At 43.2% G+C, this 21,208-nt stretch overlaps 1 protein-coding gene and 1 pseudogene across 2 annotated transcripts in view; both read left to right on the forward strand.

Annotated features, from left to right (window-relative positions):
* PLEKHM3 (pleckstrin homology domain containing M3) overlaps positions 1-21,208 on the forward strand; it is a gene marked incomplete at its 3' end in the record, with an annotated part of 181,701 nt that overhangs the window by 57,638 nt on the left and 102,855 nt on the right. The window contains exon 4 of the mRNA XM_082658307.1: positions 15,021-15,166. Coding sequence (XP_082514433.1) covers positions 15,021-15,166 — 146 coding nt within the window. The remainder of the gene's footprint in view (positions 1-15,020; positions 15,167-21,208) is intronic.
* Positions 10,344-12,244, forward strand: LOC309824936 (F-box only protein 7-like; annotated as a pseudogene). The gene has a single exon. The product of its transcript is annotated as an F-box only protein 7-like (transcript).

Here is a 21,208-nt window from a genome sequence, read left to right on the forward strand (position 1 = left end):
TGCTTCTTCATTCTGCTTCTAGAGGTCAGGAGGATGGAGATCAAGATATCGCATGCATCGCTCATAGATCACATGTAATATTATAGAATGGACCCTTAAATTAGATAGACTTATTCATGTGGTCATAACTGGAGTCCCTAAGACCATGTCCTCTCTCCATAGCAGACAGAAAAACTGCTCCCTGCAGGCCAGCTGACGTGCCAAGGTCCTTCTTCTAAACTCCCCGGTCAGATACCTCATTTTTTTTTTATCTGTGAGGAGCGCTGGATAAGCACTGGGGAAAGAAGCTGGGAATATTACTCTAGGAAGTTCCGCTCAAATGGCAACACGAAGACCAGGGAACAGACGTTTCCTACTTGAAGGTGTCGTGTGCTTTTTTTTTTTTTTTTTCCCAGTGTCCATAAATAAAAGTTTTATTGGCACACAGCCGCACTCACTCATTTATGGCTGTCTGTGGTTGCTTCTGAGTTGTAGGTGTTTCTTTGTGTCTTGCCTACCAGCTCTAAATATCCTGACACAAGCAGCCTGTCTTCTTCAAGTATGAAACATATGGTTAAAAGATCAGCCTTGGTGGCGGTTGCAAACCTGTGTTTTTAGAGAGACTGGAAAGCAGGCCAAAGAAGGCATAAGGGGAAGAGTAGGTAAAGACAGTAGACCAAGGCAGTGCCTAAATCTTCTAGAACATAAAGGATTTGGTGTGGGGCGAAAATGCCGGAATTCAGCGCGGACTTAAAGGAAGCTGATGAAAGTGATTTTTTTTTACTTTGAGGCTATTGCTAGTACTATTCGGATCCACTCTCATTACTTTAATTTTATCAAATTGTTGTCATTACTAAAATAGCTCAAGTAGAAATTACTCTAAGAGATGCTGTCAGGGTTTCTTCAGAGAGGTTTCAGCAAAGAAGAGGAAAGGTTGTGTTTTAAAGATACTGTAAAGTTCAAAGAGATGAGACTCTCACAAAATAAGGAGAGACAAACAAGCATGGAGAATGGAGAGTAACGTGGAAGAGAAGTCAGAGGGGACCCTGGTGGGACAGTGTGTGTGACAGAAGCTACAGGCCAGATGAGGCTGATGGACGTGAAGCCTTCTGTATACACACTGGAAGGAAACCTAAGTTCCAGAACAGAAAGGAAAGGCAGGTGCTTTTCAAGTAAATCAAAAAGATAATCTGAACTTCAAGCCAATCAGAGGTTATTGACCTTTCAAAGCAATCATAATAGAGATGCAACTTGGGAATCACGAAAAGAGTTAGTGGTGGTTTAATATAATGTTAAATACCAAGGGAAATCACTGTAGAAAGAACATAATTGGGACACACGATGGATCCTATGTGAGGAAAAAGGGTTCAGAGCAGGGCTGAGATTAAGGTGAGGGGAGTGAGGCGCTCGTTTGGGGCACAGAATTTAAGGAAATGCCAAAAAAAAAACAAAAACAAAACTAAACCCTCAGTAACCAAGATAAATATTATTTTAATGTAATATTATTTAAAAATCAAAATTAATACAAAAAAAATCCATGATGAACAAATAAAAAATCGTTAATAGAGGTAGGATCAGTATGATGGATTTTTCCTTTTGCCTCAGGCGCTAATATGGTTCAGAGGAACATTCCAGTAAGACAGTTTACTTATGAAGATGTCTTCCCCCAAAGCTTTCAGCATGTAAGTTCCAAGTTGCTCAGCCCAGCATTTGCTTTGTTAATGTTGAGGGTGGTGAGGTTGACCTCCCTTTTCTGTCTAGGATTGCAGGGGTGCCAGATGGGGAATCCTGGTACTTCCACATTTGAGATAGAACTGAAGTGGGTGGTGTGTAAGCTGTGACCGAGGAGCATTATTCCACCACCGGCAGCCTGCATGTCTAAAATCATCAGCTGAGTTTGGCCCCTTCTGTTTCTGCCATTGTTTTTCAAGTAAGGGTTATTGGTAGCAAGTATTTCACCAGAAGGATTAATTTATGAAGAGAAGAGCCCCAGGCTTGGAGCAGATGTTACTCGCAGGTAGTCTAGTACATGGTGGTGCAGTGTGGACAAGGCCTCTCTCTGGAGGCATCTCTTTTGTCTAAACTAACCTAGCAGCATGAATCATTTTCTTTAGATAAGAAAGCAGAGCTGGTGAAAGGGCTTTTCCTCCTCATAATAGATGGTATATCCATTGCTTGCAGAGAAAAGTGACTAAGTAGGGTCAGTACACGGACCTTTTATCTTGCCCTCTTTGTGCTGTTGCAGGGTTTCTCAACAGTGGCACTATTGACATTTGGGGCCAGATAATCCTTTGTTGTGGGAGGCTGTCCTGTGCATTGAGGAATGTTTAGCAACATCCCTGGCCTCCATCCATTAGATGCCAGTAGCTACCCCCACTCACCCTTTTGTGGCAACCAAAAATGTCCCCGGTTGGGACAAAACATCTCCCCTGGTTGAGAACCACTGTGCTATTAAGAAACAAGGGCAACCAACTATGTCTCCTCTTCCTCACTTCTTTATAAAGTAGTAAGTGTCTTCTGCTGAAATGCATGTTGATTATTTTGTACCACCTAATGGTTTGTAATGAGACCTCAGCCTCTTAATGGGTAGGTTTAAGTAAAAGGACTAGGTTATAGTAATAGAACCCTCACCAACCAACATTCAGTATAATATATCAGATGCTTTCAGTCACAAGTAACAGAAGATTGAATTCAGATTGATTTGTACAATAAACGGGAATTATTCTCAATCAGCTTAGTTTTAGGCATCAGTTGATCTGCTAGTTCAAATTTTTTGAACTATTTTTTTTTAAATTTAATGCTTCAAACAGCATTTTCTCATTTAAACCACCCGCCCCTTCTGACTGATAGATTTCTCATATAACGGTCGCAGGCTCAAAATGCCATGGGCCTCTTTGACAATCCCCTTGCCATGCTCTCCCCATGAATCGCCTACCAAATCATTTACACTTTATCTCCCAGTATCGCCTTCTTTTTCCCCCTACCTGCTCCCAAGCCCACTGCCTACCCAAGCTCAGTCCAGGGCAGTAACTTATCGACTGGTTCTCTCCCCTCCCAGTGTTTTCTTGCCAATTAATCTTTCCAAAGCGCAGATTGCTGTTCTGCTTCTAACAACTCTAGCTGTTCCTGTATCTTACTCGTTAATACTCATCCCGTATTGATTAGTAAGGACTTCTGCCCTGAGCATTCGGGAGTCTTATGTTCAGTTTACCATTCCAAGCTCTTTTCCTGACACCCCTCTAGTTACAGTGAGCTTCAGACAACTAGAATGGTCCATGTTTTCCAAATGAGCTTCCATTTTTCTGACTTGAGCCTTCCTTTTCCAAAATCTCTTTTTTTCTTCAAGGCCCAGCTCAAATGCCCCTATGTCTATACAGCCTTCCTCGATCTCTACAGTTAGAGTGATTGCTTCCTCCTATGCTCATCTCTTACTGTCTTCTACTTGCCACCTTACAGATTTGTATTCTTGCCCCCGCTTCACCGTTCATATTCAGAGGAGATGCTAAAGCATGTGAGGTCCAAGGCTGAATGCATTGATGAGCTAAATTGTGTTCTTTTGTATAACTGATTCATATTTTCTGTGCTTGTCATATTGTCATCCACAAGGAGACAATTTATGTGATATCTTCCGTATGGAGATAGCTACGTGGAAATTCACCTATAGAGTTCATTGTTGTTCCTCACGAAGTGCCGTATTGGGTGTTTCATCTAGGTCCTACCTTTTTCACTAGATGTACAACTGTGGACAGAATTACTGTATCACCCTCTGTCTCAGTTTCTTCATCTGTAAAATGGGGATAATACCTACCTCACAGAATGATAAGAGAATTAAATGAATGTGTGTGTGTGTGTGTGTGTGTGTGTGTGTAAAGTGCTTATAACAGAACCTGGCATATAGTAAGCACTATGTTAGTATTTGTTTATCCATTTGCCTCTTTCTGTATTATTTCCATTTTAAATTTCTTACCATTTTCTTGAAAGTCCTTAGGAAAAGAACAGACAGGCATAGAAGTTAATGAGAAACTCTAAGACGAAAACAAGTATGAAAAAAATACTAAATTTAGACTGATTTAAATATACTAGGTATGAAATTTATAACATTTCTTATTAAACTTATCTTACACTACTCTAAATACTGGTATTGAAGCATCATATCATAGGAAAAATTAAAAGTAACTCAACAATTCAAAACATTTCTTTGGAAATGAAAATCCGTGTCACAGATCACTATAACTCGCTGTAGCTATTTAGTAGATAGAAAAGCAGTCAGAATCTCTCAAGCAGTGCACATATTTACTTACTTGCCTTAGCAAAAATCAAGATTTATTGCCTTTCAAGATAAATTTTGACTAAATATTGACTCTAGGTTCTCAATCATTGTTTACCTGAAAGACCAATAAATCTTGACACTTCTCAACTTGAGTTGGAGTCTACTTGGTATTTATTCATTTATTTCGTACGATTTATAATCTTAATAACAACATTCCATGAAATTAAACAAATAAACATTATAGAGTTTAGCAAGAGCAGAAAGTCTTTAGTTTCTTTTTTCTTTTTTTCTTTTGCTGCAGAACCGTTTTTGTTTCCATTTGGCCCACAGCTCGGGAGAGGGCTCCAGGGTGGTTAAAATAACTGCCTAGTGGCTGCAGGGGGCAGAAATTCTGACACCAGGGGCATGCAGAGGGGTCCTTCAAAGTCCACTGGGCTCTGGAGGCTCCTAGTCCTGTTGGAGGACGAGCCTTCTAAGAGATGCTCACCCAGTCCCGCCTGCAGAGGTTAGTCACGTGCAGTGCATCTCCTTGATGAGTTTCACCTCCTCATCTAGGAAGTGGCTCTCTGGATGTCACAGTGGTGGAGGTCTGTGCAAGCAGAACCCAGGGCCCGCAGATCCCACAGGACTGAGTTCAGGGTCTTCTCCAGGGTTTCAGTTCACTCCTCTTGGGAGGGCTTCTGCATGTCCTGGAGGAGGGCGCGGCCGCCACACTGATTTTGCATCTTGAAGAGACGGTCAGTGCCCTCGTGCTTCTGCTGAGCCAATTCACAGAAGTGGCTCACACCTCCAGAGCCACAGCGTCGCAGTGGAACTAGACGCCCAAAGAGAGGTGGGTGCAGGAGGCCCGCAGATGGCTGACCAGTCAGTTGACAGCGGCCTCTACCTCGCTGGAATAATTCTGACGAATCTGGTTGGCAGTAAGGAGCTAACCACAAAAAACGGTGTTGGCCGGTCCCGGAGACAGAGGATGGCGAGGGTCCCAGGGGTCGCGACTAGAAAGGAGGTTGGAGAGTGGTCAGGGACAGGAAGAAAGGGTGTCCCTGCGTCTGTTCCATCCAAACATTGTCAAAACGAGACAGATCCGTGAGACCACCAGTGTGCTGCCTGTATTTTCAGTCAGCAGTGATTACCTGACATGATTTTCTCTTCATTTCTTACTTAAACATAGCACCTCTAGCTCTGTTAATACAACATGCAAATCGAAACTGACTTAGCAATTTAAATATTCATTGTGGGGGAAAAAAAACCACCTCAGCTAACAGCTTGTAGAATACTTTAAAATTTTAAACCAATTAGTGTTCAGATTAGGTTTTTTTAAAGATCTTTCTTTGGTTGCCGTAGTCCTGCAAGTATAATCAAGCAACACGTGATTATACTTGTAGATGACCTCTGTCTTGGACAATTGATGTCTGTTGGTCTCAGTTGCCTCTGTCTCTAGATACAATGTGCCACTGAATAATCCCTGTGTCCAGGCGCAGTGCTCATACTTTGCAAGCCTAACATTTGCCATCTTGCTGTAATGAAAGGAAAATTCCTTAATTAGGTACATCCATAACTTCAGAGGAGTTATTTACTTATGTTCTTAAGGACATAGCTGTCTTGGCAACAGCTACAGTCCATTCTACAAGTGCCACGTTAAATTATCCTAAATGTGGATCAGCCACAGTAGGAACAGTTTCCTTCCGAGTGTTACTTATACTTTTTAACGTGTCAGCCATCTGACTGTGTAGCCCAACTTTTTGAGTCAAACTTTTTTTTTTTTGTGGTACGCGGACCTCTCACTGTTGTGGCCTCTCCCCTTGCGGAGCACAGACTCCGGACGCGCAGGCTCAGCAGCCATGGCTCACGGGCCCAGCCGCTCCGCAGCATGTGGGATCTTCCCAGACGGGGGCACGAACGCGTGTCTCCTGCATCAGCAGGCGGACTCTCAACCACTGAGCCACCAGGGAAGCCCTGAGTCAAACTTTTGATCAACAATGAGTGACAGTTTCTCTTTACAATCTCTCACTGCCATGAAAGTCATTTATAGACCAACGTAAAATGAAGCCCACCAGAAGAAAATTCTTTTCTGATGAACAGAAATGAATTTCAGTATAGCTTTGGAAGCAACCAGTCAGTACATTTTAGGATTGTATTTGAGTATGTGTATTCCCTCCCATACTTGAAGTTTTCATCCCCTGGGAAGAGAATTCCCTACCAGAGGACTTAAAACCTTACAGAGAAAATAATTTTGAAGTATTGCTCTCCGAAGTTGAGACCATATACCAAAGGGACTACCAGCAGTGAGCCATACTAGTCACATAAGCAATTAGAGGTAGAACACAATTGATTTTTCTTGATTTCCTGTTTTCTTCCTTTAGTTCCATTTGAGATGCTTGTGGGTACTATTCTCCTTATAACAGACAAAATGCATACTCAGAGGCACTTGTTTTCATGTGTCGATTCTCCAATCCAAATACTTAATGTCTTGGACTTCCCTGGTGGCACAGTGGTTAAGAATCCGCCTGCCAGTGCAGGGGACACGGGTTCCATCCCTGTTCCGGGAAGATCCCACGTGCCGCAGAGCAACTAAGCCCGTGTGCCACAACTACTGAGCCTGTGCTCTAGAGCCTGCTAGCCACAACTACTGAGCCCACTTGCCGCAACTACTGAAGCCCGCATGCCTAGAGCCTGTGCTCTGCAACGAGAAGCCACCACAATGAGAAGCCCAAGCACTGCAACGAAGAGTGGTCCCCACTCGCCGCAACTAGAGAAAGCCCGCGCACAGCAACGGAGACCCAACGCAGCCAAAAATAATTTTTTAAAAAATTAAAATGTCAAATACTTCATGTCTTAATTGATTTTATGACTAAGTAGATGTCTCCTACTTTATGGGTCACCACCTGGTCCCAAAGATCTAGAGTAACTTGGATGCTTGAGACAGGAGAAAGTTTTGGATCACTTATTTCTAAGTAGGTGTTTCTCAGTGTCCCTCACCCTTGCCCTCTTCCTGTTACAATTATGTAGAATTATGTAGCCTCGGTTCCACCTGTGTTAACTTGTGAACACACGTGTGATCAGTCTCACCTGCCAGCTCCTTCCCCTCCTATAGAGAAGGATGCAAGTCTGGGGCCCAGGTTTACTTTGCTTCAACTTCCCTTAGTGGATACCAAAGCTACCTTGCAAAAATCGCTTCTGCCCTGTGTCCAACAATCCTTCGTTTATAAACACCGTGCCCAGCTTTGTGCTAATCTTAGGCTCATTAAACAGAATTTTCTGCTGTATATCCAGTGTGACACCTTATTTTAAAAGTAGTTATTCAACATTTACTTAATGAGCCAATGGTTACAGACTGTAAGCTAGGAAAGCTAAGTTCTTTATGACTTTCCCCCCTAATTCTTGTAAAACAAGAAGTCATTGAAATCCCCATTTCCATTTTCCTTCATCTTGGAACATCTGATCCCTGGGGTACATGATCAGGCTCCAGGCCTTCAGTCAACATTTGCCCAGCGCTTCCCACAGCTCACTGTCTCCCACCAGAACACTGGGTGGGAGGGGGGAGGCAGGGACAGGGCCGTCCCCTTCCCCTCCCATGGCCGTTGCTCCTTACCCGGCGTGCACAGTAGAGGAGGGATCGAAACTTGCCAGTTTTATTTTGTCTATTTTAACAGAGCAAATGAAAATTTGTCCTCTCACTCTCTTTCTCTTCTTTCCTCTCTTTTATAAAGGCACCTTCTCTTCTATTTGCCCCTGTTCTCTTCTTAGATCATTTCTTCCTTCCAAATACAAAGTCCTGGATTTCCCTTACCAAATGAGGTGGAGTGGGTAGCGTGGCTGGCCACACTTAGGAAGCATTGGGTGCATTCTTTCCCTAGTGAGAGAGAATCACCTGGACGTAGACACAGCTCGTGTTACTTTTCTGTTGTGCCCATGAATTTTCCACCTACTGGCCGGGGGAAGGAGGGCTGTAGTTGGGAGCCAGGAAGTAGAGAGAGGTGGTTGGCTTCTCAAGGCCTCAACTTCAGTAACATCTCATTGCAGCCAATTGAGCTAACTAGGTACCCTTGTTAGAAGAAAGACTGTACCCTTGTCGAGAATTATGCCAACGTTTCTGCTTCAACCCCCAGCAACAGATTCTTTTGGGTGTCTATAGTGAAAGGCTCCTTGGGAAATGGACTGTACAAGCAGCAAATAGGATATTGGTTAAATGGTGACATTTGTTTCCCAAAGTGTATCAGAAGGGAAGCTAAGCTCTTCAGAGCATGTGTTCATTAAAGATTTGAAGTGGGGTGGAAAGCAATAAAAAAAAAAAAAGGCCAGTGGGTTCTCTTGTGAGATAGTTTTTTGTTCCTATGAATTGAATACACTCTCTGAAAAGTTTCAAAAAGAGACCGAGAAGTATGTTTTTGCTTTGATCCTACATGTGGAGTGTTCCCTACTACAAATGCCTTTTAATTTAGAAACATTGTTGAAAAGTCTATTTGAAAGTACATGAAAATATAATATGTAAATAAGTTCTAATTAGTTATTTCAATTAATTATTTTTTGTCTCTGCTTTGCAGCTCTATTTTTCTCCTCATAATGTCACTTGTCAGAGTCCAGCTTTGGCCTCCTCCAAAAAATGTGTTTTTCTAATGGTCATTATTAAGAAAACACATTTTTCCCCTTCTGGTTGAAAACCTCACAATGATTAAGTAAAATCCCAGGTTGTGTATCTTTATGGGGAATTGTTTCAGACAGTTTTAGTCCATGATTTGCTAGTAGGATATTAAAGAAAGAAATCTTGCAGTTAATTGAAAGAACGGGTGTCTCCTTCTTCAAATAAATGGTATGTGTTGTTTTTTAGAAAATGAATCTATACCAGGCCACTGACTGGCCTCTGATTCTTTCCTGACCATCCTATGTTCTTTCAATGACAAATACATTGGATTCGGAGATTAAAAGTCTTAATTCTTTCTAAGTCAAATAAGATGCTTCTCAGTGGGGACAGTGAATGCTCTGGAAAAAATGCCGGTAAAATGAACTGTTGTTTCTACACAGTAAATTTTTGAAAATTGACTAAGAACTTGAAGTGTTGATTTTGGAAGCCTAGAAATTAAACTGTGTGACCAATTATGAACTTTTCACTTAGCAGTCTACCCACTTGCTGCACTTTACTTAAATAGAATGAGAATTTTAGAGCTTGGAGGGACCTTTGGAGTCACCTAGAAATCAGGAAACAGTCCTCAGCTTTTACCCACCACAGTCCCTGGTGGTGGTTGGATGGGTAGAAATGCAGGCCCTACCCCAGCTTTACAGAATCAAAATCTCTGGGCCCAGATTGGAGGTGGGGGAGGACTACATTTTTCACAAACATCTCCAGAAAATTCTGATGCTCACTGAATTTGGCAAACCACTGATTTAGGCTAACTCCTTTATTTTGAGGTGAGGAAAGCAGGACTAGGGAGTTGGATGGGTCAGGCTCACCGTGTTCCCTAGGAAAGAGCAAGCTTCCTGACTCTAGGCTTGTGCTTGTCTATACACCATGTATCCAAAACACTCCTAAGAATGCGGATAGGTTGAAACCTTCTGGGTCATTAGGAGCTATCAAGCTTTAAAACAAAAAAAGGTTTAGTGAGCAAAATCAAGTTTATTTGGGAATAGGAGAAGAATTGCAATTCGGGACATGCAAACTGCTGTGAACCACAGGCAGGTCCGGAGAACAAAGGAGAGGCAGTTCTATTACAGAGGAAAGGGGAAGTTGGAAGGAGCTGCTTTGAAGGAAGGTTCATTGGAGGACTGTGAGTATTCAGGGTTGTGGTGGCTTCTCATTGGCTGGGTTGTTGCTGGGCAAGGAGAAAATCTTCCTTCTTCGTGCTAGGCTATGTAAAGGAAGCTGCCACAAGTGGAATGTGCCTGAGACCTCCCCTTCCAGGGCTTCCTGCCTCCGTTGTGGATGAGGTTTTCCTTTTATTCAGTTTCGTAGGGCGATTTCAGCATCAAGAGTAGGAGAGCATGGTCCTAAATAAGTTATAAAGGTAAAGACACCAAGGACTAGACGTATGAGTTTATGTGCTGCTGCTTCTGTCTCAACTAAAATGGGCATAAGAGGCCGGGCGGTGAGCGGGGCGTCATGGGGCCTGCGCTCCTGGACTGTGACGTGCAGGCCGGGTGGCAAGTGGGCGCTGAGGCTGCAGCTTGCGGCTTCCTGGCTCCCGGAGGTCATGGCCCGGCGTCTCAGGGGCTCCCATCCCCTCCAGGTTCTGATACCCAGTTTGCAATTACATTGAACAACAAGGATGCCCTCACTGGAGATGAAGAGACCTTGGCTTCATATGGGATTGTTTCTGGGGACTTGATATGTTTGATTCTTGAAGATGCCTTTGCAGCACCTAACTTACCTTCATCCACAGATCCAGAGCATTCCTCGCTCCAGAATAATGACCAGCCCTCTTTGGCCGCCAGCTCCAGTCAGTCCAGCAGGCAGGATGAACAACTGCGTGATTCATTCCAAGGACAGGCAGCCCAATCTGATGTCTGGAATGATGGCAGTGGGTCAGGGCCTAGTCACAATTTTGAAGCTGAGTCAATTCCAGATGTTGTGGTTATGGAAGAGGGCACAGGTTTCTATCCCTCAGAACCAATGCTCTGCAGTGAATCGGTGGAAGGGCAAGTGCCACATTCATCAGAGACCCTGTAGCAGCCAGCTGACTGTTCTAACCCCAGGGACCCCCGATAGTATCCATACATTTCCTCATGTTAGAGTCGGGTTACATACCTCAGCAGACTGAAGCCAAAGCTGTGTCCATGCTGGAGAACTGGAGGTCGGGGGCGTGTATAAGCTGCAGTACACACATCCTCTCTGTGAGGGTGGCTCTGCTGCTGTCACCTGTGTGCCTTTGGGAAACCTCATCGTCATAAATGCTACACTAAAAATCAACAATGAGATTAGAAGTGTGAAAAGACTGCAGCTGCTGCCAGAATCTTTTATTTGCAAAGAGGAATCAGGGGAAAATGTAGCCAAGACATACGAAGATCTTCAGAAGCTCTCTCGCCTCTTCAAGGACCAGCTGGTGTATCCTCTTCTGGCTTTTACCCGACAAGCACTGAACCTAACAGATGTATTTGGGTTGGTAGTCCTCCCATTGGAGCTGAAACTGCAGATCTTCCGACTTTTGGTTGTTCGTTCTGTCCTGTCTTTGTCTGCAGTTTGTCATGACCTCTATATTGCTTCAAATGACCAACTTCTGTGGAGGTGTTTATATCTGCGGGATTTTCGAGATGGTACTGTCAGAGGTCGAGACACAGATTGGAAAGAACTGTACAAGAAGAGGCACAAACAAAGAAAAGAAGCTCAGAGAGGGCGGCATGTGATGTTCCTGCCATCGTCACCCCACCCCATTCCATTCTACCCCAACCCCTTGCACCCCAGGCCTTTTCCTCCCAGTTCTCTCCTTCCTCCAGGAATTATTGGTGGTGAATATGATGAAAGACTAACCCTTCCTTATGTTGGGGATCCAATGAATTCACTCATCCCTGAGCCTGGGGAGATACCCAGACACTTCCCTCCGCTCAGACCATGTTTTGACCCAATCGGCCCCTTTCCAGGACCTAACCCCATCTTGCCAGGGCGAGGTGGCCCCAATGACAGATTTCCCTTAAGACCTAGCAGGGGTCGGCCAACTGACAGCCGGCTACCATTCATGTGACTGGTTTGTAATCTCACTCTGGAGCTTGTTTTGTTTTTGTTTTTGTTTTTTAAACTATAGACGTTATCTTGTTGGGGTGCTATCTCTAGTGTTTTCTGATTGTGGTGGTGAGAAATGCACTCACAGAAGCCTTTTGGTAGGTATATTTAAAGCTCCAGGGGTGGTATGGCCCAAAGGTTACTGCATGACAGGGTTGGCCTTGGGAATAGTTGGTTCCTGACATCCCCTCTCTGAATTACCCTCTAGAATGAAGGTTAGACATTGATAATGTTCTGCACCAGAATAAAAAAAAAATTAAGTGTGAAAAAAAATAAAATGGGCATGAACCCCAGCCATGTTCTCTCAGCCTTTCTCTCTTTTATGAGCCTGGAGACCTGTGCAAAGTAGTGAGGATGTTTAGCTTATTTAGTTGAACCCTCACCATGTTAGGCTTTGGGCCTGTGTGCCCAGTTGACATACACATTTGTAGGCTATATGCTTTCTTAAAATGCACATTTGTGGGGGTGGGATAGGGAGGGGGGGAGAGAGATGCAAGAGGGAGGGGATATGGGGATATATGTATATGTACAGCTGATTCACTTTGTTATACAGCAGAAACTAAACATACCGTTGTAAAGCGATTATACTCCAATGAAGATGTTAAAAAAAAATGCACATTTGTGTATTTTAATATTGCCTATGTTTGCTGCATCTAGGAGATTATAATAAAGTCATTAAAAGTTACAGAATAATAAACACAGTAGGACCTACTAAAGCATATATAAACATTCAGCAAATGCTTACTGTTTATTATATCCAAAATGCAAAGAAGGAAAAAACTAAAATAAATTTATTTTTGCAGTGTTTTATGGTGAGAGTTTCAGCTATAATGATGATCCTGAATTTCTATAAGATCGCGCTCATTTTCTGAATCATTAGGGAAGACTGAATTCTATTCATTGTCACTTCAGTGTTTAGTCAGTTTCACTGTCCACTAAATTTTGGAAACAGTGTCTCAGTGTCTAAAATGTGTCAAGTTCTACTCAACTCTGTTTCACAGTCCATCTATGAACGTGTCTAATGTGTAATTCTTATGAACGTGTCTAATGTGTAATTCTTAGAAGGGGCAACATATTTGCATAGGGATATTCACCAGAGTAGGCTATTTTCAAGAGGCAGGTGACCAGGTTAGGAGGATCAATTCCAGAATAGCTCTGGGAAGTTAAAATCTCTTTATATGCATGAGGGTGTTTATGTGCCAGATAATATTCAGTTTATCGTCTCTTCAACATAAACATTTATTGCTGGTCTATCATATGTAAAGCGCTACAGTAAGTGCTAAGGATAAAAAATACATCTGAGCAGTTTGTCGTGTGGTCAGGGTTGTACAACCACGTCAGAAAGCGCAGTGTTTAAGGGGACGCACGCGCTACATGCCGCATAAGCAGCGCGGTCAGTGGGCGCAGCACACGGCATTCCGGTGTTCATAGCCCAGAGATCGTGACAGCACCTCCCACGCCCCACAGAAGCAGCAGGTGGGTTTGGTTCTTCCTTATCCTTCACACGTATCTCAATCCTCAGCCAATCTGAGAAACAGGAGCTTGTTAGTGTTTTGTTGCTACTCAACAGTAAAGAAATAGCAATCCCAGGAAGAAAGGGTATTAAGCTCTGGAAGCATAATTCCGATATATTTACTCCCCGTCCGTCTTTCAATACCTCTCGTATCTAAAAACAATAGGATCTAATTCTCTTTCTGGAGGGTACCCTGTGAAACTGCTGGATGACTGATACCATTTTATTTGTGATGGAAATGAAAGCTCTAGGAATTTATGATGCTTTCATTCATGGATTCATGGGAATAAGTATCTTCTTAGGCTGGCAGGTTGTTAAATAAACATGTTTGAGCTCCTTCTAATGGAAGTGGGCTGCAACACTGGTTATATTATTATGACTATGATTATTAAGAGTAATCGATTTTGTACCCATATTACGAAATAGGCTTCATGCGAGATTTCTTTGATCAGTTCAGGTCTTGGTACCCAACCATGAAATGGGCCACGAGGGAGGATTTCTAAAATGAAAGCGGTGGATGAGAAATGTCAGAAAAACGATGCTGTTTGTATAATCCTGATTATCTGTTCTGAATGTTGTCGTTTGGGTTGATTATGACAGAATTTCTGTTGTCAGTAGAATATAGTTCCTCCTAGCTAAAGGAAAATAATGGCTTCTTTTTGGCAGGGCCATGATTATTACCAGGTCCCCTGACAGTAACAGGACAGTACTGACAGAATCATGGACTTCCTGGAACACGAAAAGGGCCTTGGCAATCACTTGCAGGCCATCAGTGATGGGCAGGATTTGGCAAAGTAGAGATCAGAGAAGAGGGCGTCATGAAAGGAGAAATAAATTGTGCCAAGATATGGAGGGTAGAGTAAGCACCCTGTTTATTTGGGGAACAGTGAGGAGAGTCCTCTAACTGCAGCAAAGAGGTTCTGTTCCCACTGGAGAGTTGTAGGAGTAGGTAGTTGGAAAGGAGAGATGGGGACCAATCAAAGGACGCATTCCTTTCATTGATTTTTTTGTCAGCCAAGGAAGGCTACACATCAGGTTTTAGGATCATTTTAGAATCAGACAAGCTTAGAGCCAAACCCAAACGCCATTTCTTACTGGCTGGGTGACCTCAAGACAAAACGCTTAACCTGGCTAAAACCTTAGTTTATTCATCTGTAAAACAGAGCTCATAATATCTTCCTCATAGAGATGCTGCATGGGTTAAGTAAGAACCTGTATGAGTAGCCCCCAGCCAATTGCCTGGTGAAGTAGGGTTTCTGAGGAGGAAGCGAGGAGATGAAAGGGGGTTGGTTGTAGAGAGACTGGTCTCTGGCCGCTGTACACAGAAGAGGTGGAACCAGAAGAGACCAGAAACAGTACCAATGTCAGCAATCCCCGAGGAGGCGAAGGGGTGGGAGCTGCCAGGCTAGGACAGAGGGGACATGTCTGTACACCTATTCTCTGCAATTTCTTTCCCATCATAGACTTTTGTTTCACTTGAGGATTGTGTAACTTCGTTCTGTGGTGTTAGAAGTACAACAGTCACCGACTCTTTCTTTTGCCCTGAACAGGATGCCAGCGATCCATAGGCCTTTCCAATGGGAAAGCCAAGGTGTGCAATTACAGCGGGTGGTATTACTGCAGCAGCTGCCACGTGGACGACAGTTTTCTCATCCCGGCCCGCATAGTCCACAACTGGGATACTTCAAAATATAAGGTAGGTACCGAAACTGGGTTCACTTCATAATAGCGATTTGGGTATTTACATGTTGTCGTGTGGATTCTAAAGATAATAAGATAAGAATTTGAGGCAGACCTGATTAAGTAGTCTCATAAAAGCTACAACTTCATGCTATTTTCCCACTCCATACTTCCTTTTTTTTTTTTTAATTAATTTATATTTGGCTGCATTGGGTCTTCATTGCTACGCATGGCTTTCTCTAGTTGCGGCGAGCAGGGGCTACTCTTCGTTGCAGGTGCGCAGGCTTCTCACTGCAGTGGCTTCTCTTATTGCAGAGCATGGGCTATAGGTGCACGGGTTTCAGTAGTTGTGGAACATGGGCTCAGTAGTTGTGGCTTGCGGGCTCTAGAGCGCAGGCTCAGTAGTTGTGGCGCACGGGCTTAGTTGCTCCGCGGCATGTGGGATCTTCCCGGACCAGGGATTGAACCCATGGCCCCTGCATTGGCAGGCAGATTCTTAACCACTGTGCCACCAGGGAAGCCATTGCGTTATTTCCCTCCCTTCTATGGTTTTAACTACCAGGGCTCACATGCTGATGATTCCTACATTTATCTCCAGCTCTGCTTTTGCTACTGAAAGTGAGATCTGTGGATTTAACTGCCTGATAGCATTTATCTCAACTGTAGTTTTCAACCTAGTAGTCCTCAAGACACGTGAACCAGTTAGCTCCATTGCACAGCATTTCCACCCTTGCATAAACAAGGTAATCGACTTTGGCAAGTCGAAGAATCTAACCCCCACTGGAGTTGTACTCTAGGCTTAGGATTTTTTTCCGGTCCTGGGTCCTGCCACCCAATAGAGAATTCTGTTATCTCATCGGACTAGAAGCTTTCCTGATCCTTCTGCCAGAATATCATCACATCTGCCTTGAACGAACCTTCGATGCAAGGTGCTTCATACAAAAACAGGCTGTATGATGGGTTTTATACCTCCTTGCTGATAGATGTCTTAGACTTCCTTTCATTGTAACTGTAAGTCATTCGGGAGCAAGGTAGGCAGGGAAGGAACCTGTGGCTGTCACCTACCTGTAATCTTTGAAGTCTGAAATGAACATGACAGTTGTGAGTGGCCAGTTGTCTTGGATCCTTTTCTACATCCCTGGGCAGCTCTGTCTCCTGTTCTACCCAATAATCATCCACATCTTCACTGTCTTCAAGATGCCTCATCCCAGGCCTTCTCAGCATATGACCTTGCCTCCTACTTCAAGGAGAAAATTGAAGCTACGAGATTTGAATACGAATACCTACAAATCTGTCTACCTTGGTACCTATCCTTACTGCTTCCAGTCCTGTGTTGGGAAGAAGAAGAGCCTTTTCTCTTGTTTAGAGATCGTCCTTCTATGTGTGCTCCAGATATTTTCACCCATCTCGGGAATCCCTGCTGTTTGTTCCAGAGCTGAGAAAGGCATGTCCTCCTTGGTGAAAGCTCTGATGCTCCCCGCATTCCCCATTTGTGCTTTGCTGGTTCTCCCTGTGCCACCATCACGCATGCGTGGGTTTCTAGAATTGCACTTATTACAGGGGCCAACAGCAGGAGCTTGTTGTTCACCAGGCCTTTGTTCAAATCCTCCCTCCACCTCTAATTAGGTGCTTGATTGGTTGGGGCAAATTACTTGAACTTCTGTGAGTCTCCATTTCGTAATCTGTAAAATGAACCCAGAGTACCTGGGTTCAAATTTTAGCTTTGTCATTTACTAGCTGTCTAACCTGGGCAAGTTGTTTAGTCTCTCTGTGTTTCGGTCTCCTCATCTGTAAAATGAGGGCAATAATAACTCATAAGGTTATCAATGGTTAGATGGGTTCATGCATGCGAACAAAGTACCTCGCGCACATAAGCATTTGTTCTTACCACACTTCACGTATTTACCTAAAAGAGTTGTGTGGATTGGGATAATATAAGGAAAGCACTCTTCGACTGACTGTGGTAAGTACTTAAAGAATGGAATGAAGGGATTACTTTCATGACCCTCACATTTATATACCAGCTGGCTGCTCATCTGTCTTCTTACTAAAGGTGAGCTTCCTGGGTGCTGGGGACCTGCCTTAGCACAGTTTCTGGTGCGTAGTAGGTAAGCAGAGCTGTATAGTGAAGCTGGTCCTGTGGGTGCCTCAAACTCAGTACGCCCCAAACTGGCTTCCTCACCCTCACCAGCTGTCTCCCACCCCTTCCTCACTGCACGTGGCTCCACCAGTCCCACCGCCAGTGCTGGGATACATCCTGGACTGTTCCCTCTGCCACACCGGCCCTGCCTAATCAGTTCACAGAAATCCACAGCTGACTTGGAGCTCAGGCCCTGCACCCCACTGCACACACAGCGCCACCACACAATCCCAACCCTCAGCATCACTCACAGGAGAGAATTCAGTCGCCTCCCAGCCGTGCTTCCTGCCTTCAGGTCTTGCCCAACAGTGTTTCAGAAAAGTCCCATTTGCCCCAACATTATTCCCAAGAAGTCCCATTCTCACCTTGGGTAAATGTTATACCCTCTCTTAGTCTCTGTTTCTTCACATTTAGAATGGAGATAATAGCAACGATAGTACCTACTTCACAGGATCGCTGTTTGCTTAAATGAATAATTCACAGAAAGCACCTAGTGCAGTGTCTGGAATGTAATAAGTGCTCAATTAATGCCAGCTTTTACTCTGACTGAACATAAGATAAATCCAAATCTCTTAGCCCGACAAAAGACTGTTTGTGATCTCTAGTCCTAGCCTTTCTAGCCCTTTTATCCACTCCCTCCCCGCCCCCGTGAGTCTCTTCAGGAAGATCGCACTCCTTCCCATTGCCCAGTCCCACCAGGCTATTTCACACCTCTTGTCTTCCTCTTGCCCTCATTCAAATCCTAAACCCAGCTTAAACTTCATTTCCTTTCCTGATTTTTTCCTTCCCCTCAGCCAGACAGTTGTCATTCTCTCCTCTGCATCTTGTACTTGACACTCTGAATATAGGCTATAAATATATTTGCCATGTGTGTATTAGATAAAAACTTACTTAGAAGGAAAGAACACTAGCTGAGTTTGAACAGTTTAGATTAATCTATTTGGAGCAGGACTTTGACAGCTGAGAGGTGTGTAGAAAGCAAGTGAGTGAGGCAGCCCCAGCCCTGTGATCGTTGAGGGTTTAGGCTGGTGGCACCTGCCCACAGAATATGTGCCCATCAGCTAAAGCAGAAAAGGTGGCACTGAATGAGGAAGTGAAAAACTCAGGAATGGTTTATGAAGCCATGAAATGGAGGAGATTCAGTTCTGTCTGTAGTGATGGCTAAAGGCCACTCAAACCATCAATCTAGCCATCACTGCTGCTTGTAGTCTTTCTATAAAGCAGATATTTTTGTGGTGGTGGTCATTCAAGTGACAAGGTTTGATTTTGAGAGGATAGGTAAGTAATAGGGATATTAGGTACCCTCACTTCATCCATGAGGAAAATGTCCTTTGTCAGACCATTCCCTCCCTGGATCTCAGTGGACCAGGGAAGATTTTAAAGCAAGAACAGAGCTGGTCAATTTTATCTGGATCATCTCTCACTGGCATTAAGTAACTATATTCCATTTAGTCCAGTGTCTGTCTGTCTTTGCTCAGATGCCAGGATTTAACTTAATGTTCCTAATTGTGAGGATCAATTCAGACCTATCAGTTTCCAAGACCAGACATCGTTCTGTTAGATCTGCCTGCTCTCCTTAATTGCAAGTACGTGACTGGCTTGAATATCCATTTGAAGAGTGAAAAAATGGTTTTGCAGAGCAGAATGAAATCTGTCATCTTAAGCGTTTCCTTGTCTGCCCTCCAGAGTAATAATAATCCTAATTACTTTTAAAGCAGGATTTCTTCTGTTTTCCAGTGTACATCCTGCGGATTGAATTGAGCCCCAGGATTACCTAGCAGCTAAACCCTATCCTCCAATTTTATAGCCATTTTCTAATGAAATTCTCTTTGAAGATAACTTGCCCTCTACCACCACCACCTCAATTCAAAAATATCAAGCATGACAAAGAGGTGGTAAGGAACTCAAACTTAGCCTGAACTCTTCCTAAATTGTGCTTTTAAAAAATATTTTTGTATCCTAGCCTGAATATTCACATTCCACTTAGCTAGGGGTTTTCCACGTTACATAAGCCACTTCCTATCTCTTCATCTTGAGAGGCATTCAAGGAAAACTCTATTGCCCTTGCAGAGCTGGAGAGTAGCTCGCTGATGGGAAAAACCACTTGTTCAGAGTCATTTGGAGATTTTGAGAACAAATTGTAATTAAAGTTAAGATTTCCTGATTCCTTCTCCCTTAGCCCACAGTGCCTGTTTTAATAAGACCAAGAAGTATTATGGTTGGAATTGATCTTATTAAAACTTTTGCCATGATTTTTCATAATAGATGATGGGAAAAAATACTGGAAGGAAACATTATACCAAAGCAATCAGTGGTTATTTTACTGTGGTAAGATTATGGGTGATTTTCTTTTTTCTCTCCTAATCTTTATTCTCCAAACTTTCAGTAATGTGATTACATTATTTTTATTATTTTATAAATTTTAACTGTCACGTAGCTCCGTGACAGTTTCCTACTTCAGAAAATATGTACTAGAAGTTAACCTTTTTTTAATGCCTCAGAATTATAATTATAAATATGAGTGTTCTACCTCGTGATCAATAACTTCAATGTGGTTTAATATGATATATGGGAGGCTATTTTTTCTGTAAGGAAATTGCCTTATACCACTATACTTTTATTCTTCTTTTTTTGAATATAATATACTTTCACATTTCGAGGTTCAAAAATACAAAGGACATATACACATAGATAATCTCCCTCCCTCTTCCTCTCACCCACAGGCAACCAAATTACTCCTTCCAGAAATATTTTACATACATGTATTTTACACAAGAATGTCAATTGGCAATACAGTATACATGCTGCTCTTAGAAAATATTCCATTCAGATCATAAAACTCTTCCTTGGGCTTTTTAAAACAGCCATTCCATATATATATATTTTTTAATTTATTTTAATTTTTGGCTGCTTTGGGTCTTCGTTGCTGCACACAGGCTTTTCTCCAGTTGCAGGGAGCGGGGGCCGCTCCTCGCTGTGGTGGCGGGCCTCCCACTGTGGTGGCCTCTTCTGTGGCGGAGCATGGGCTCTAGGCTCGCGGGCCTCAACAGTTGTGACGCACGCGGGCTTAGTTGCTCCATAGCATGTGGGATCTTCCCGGACCAGGGCTCGAACCCGTGTCCCCTGCATCAGCAGGCGGACTCTCAACCACTGCACCACCAGGGAAGCCCCCAGCCATTCCATATCGCATCATGAATTTAACACATACACACACACACCCGAGTTTATCCAACTTGTCCTTGTTTTGATGGACATTAAGGTTTTTCTAGTCTTTCTATTATAGACAGTGATTCAGTGAATAACTTTATACATCATTTTGAATGTAAGGTTTTCATTTACGAGTGAGGCTATCTGTAGATAACTTCCTAGTTGTAGGTATGTACACCTGTGAGTTTGATGGATGTTGCCAAATTGCTTTCTGTCGAGGTTGTATTCTATACTTTTACCATATCTCTTCTTGCACGTGCCTTTCTTCCCTTAGTACCAGGATGTCAGCTGTCACCTCTTTTGTCACTGTGCTGCCTCTAGCTGTCCTTCCCCTTTTCTACTTTATTAATTCTAAATATGTTGTGAACTTAGAAACAAATAATCAAACTGTTAGAAGTGTGTGGCTCAGAGTCACGGCCAGAGCATTGTAAAGTACTCATTCATCTGTTCAGCAAGTGTTTATTGAACACTTACTGTGCTCACCGGGGACATAGCCTCTGTGTCATGAATTTCTCGTGAGGGAGAAAGACAGTAAACAAATATACAAATAAGTGACTTCTAGATAAATGAAGTGTTACTAGACTTTAGTTTTTGTTTTAAAGACCCACACACCAATGTACTGCCTCCTTAAATTATGTGTTCATCTCCATTGGTAGCCCACTTGTTTTCTATTTGACTGGGGTGGAGGGAAGGACAGAACAGGGACAGGGA

Source organism: Grampus griseus (genome assembly GCF_964374135.1).
Source record: "Grampus griseus genome assembly, chromosome: 7".
Taxonomy (NCBI): domain Eukaryota; kingdom Metazoa; phylum Chordata; class Mammalia; order Artiodactyla; family Delphinidae; genus Grampus; species Grampus griseus.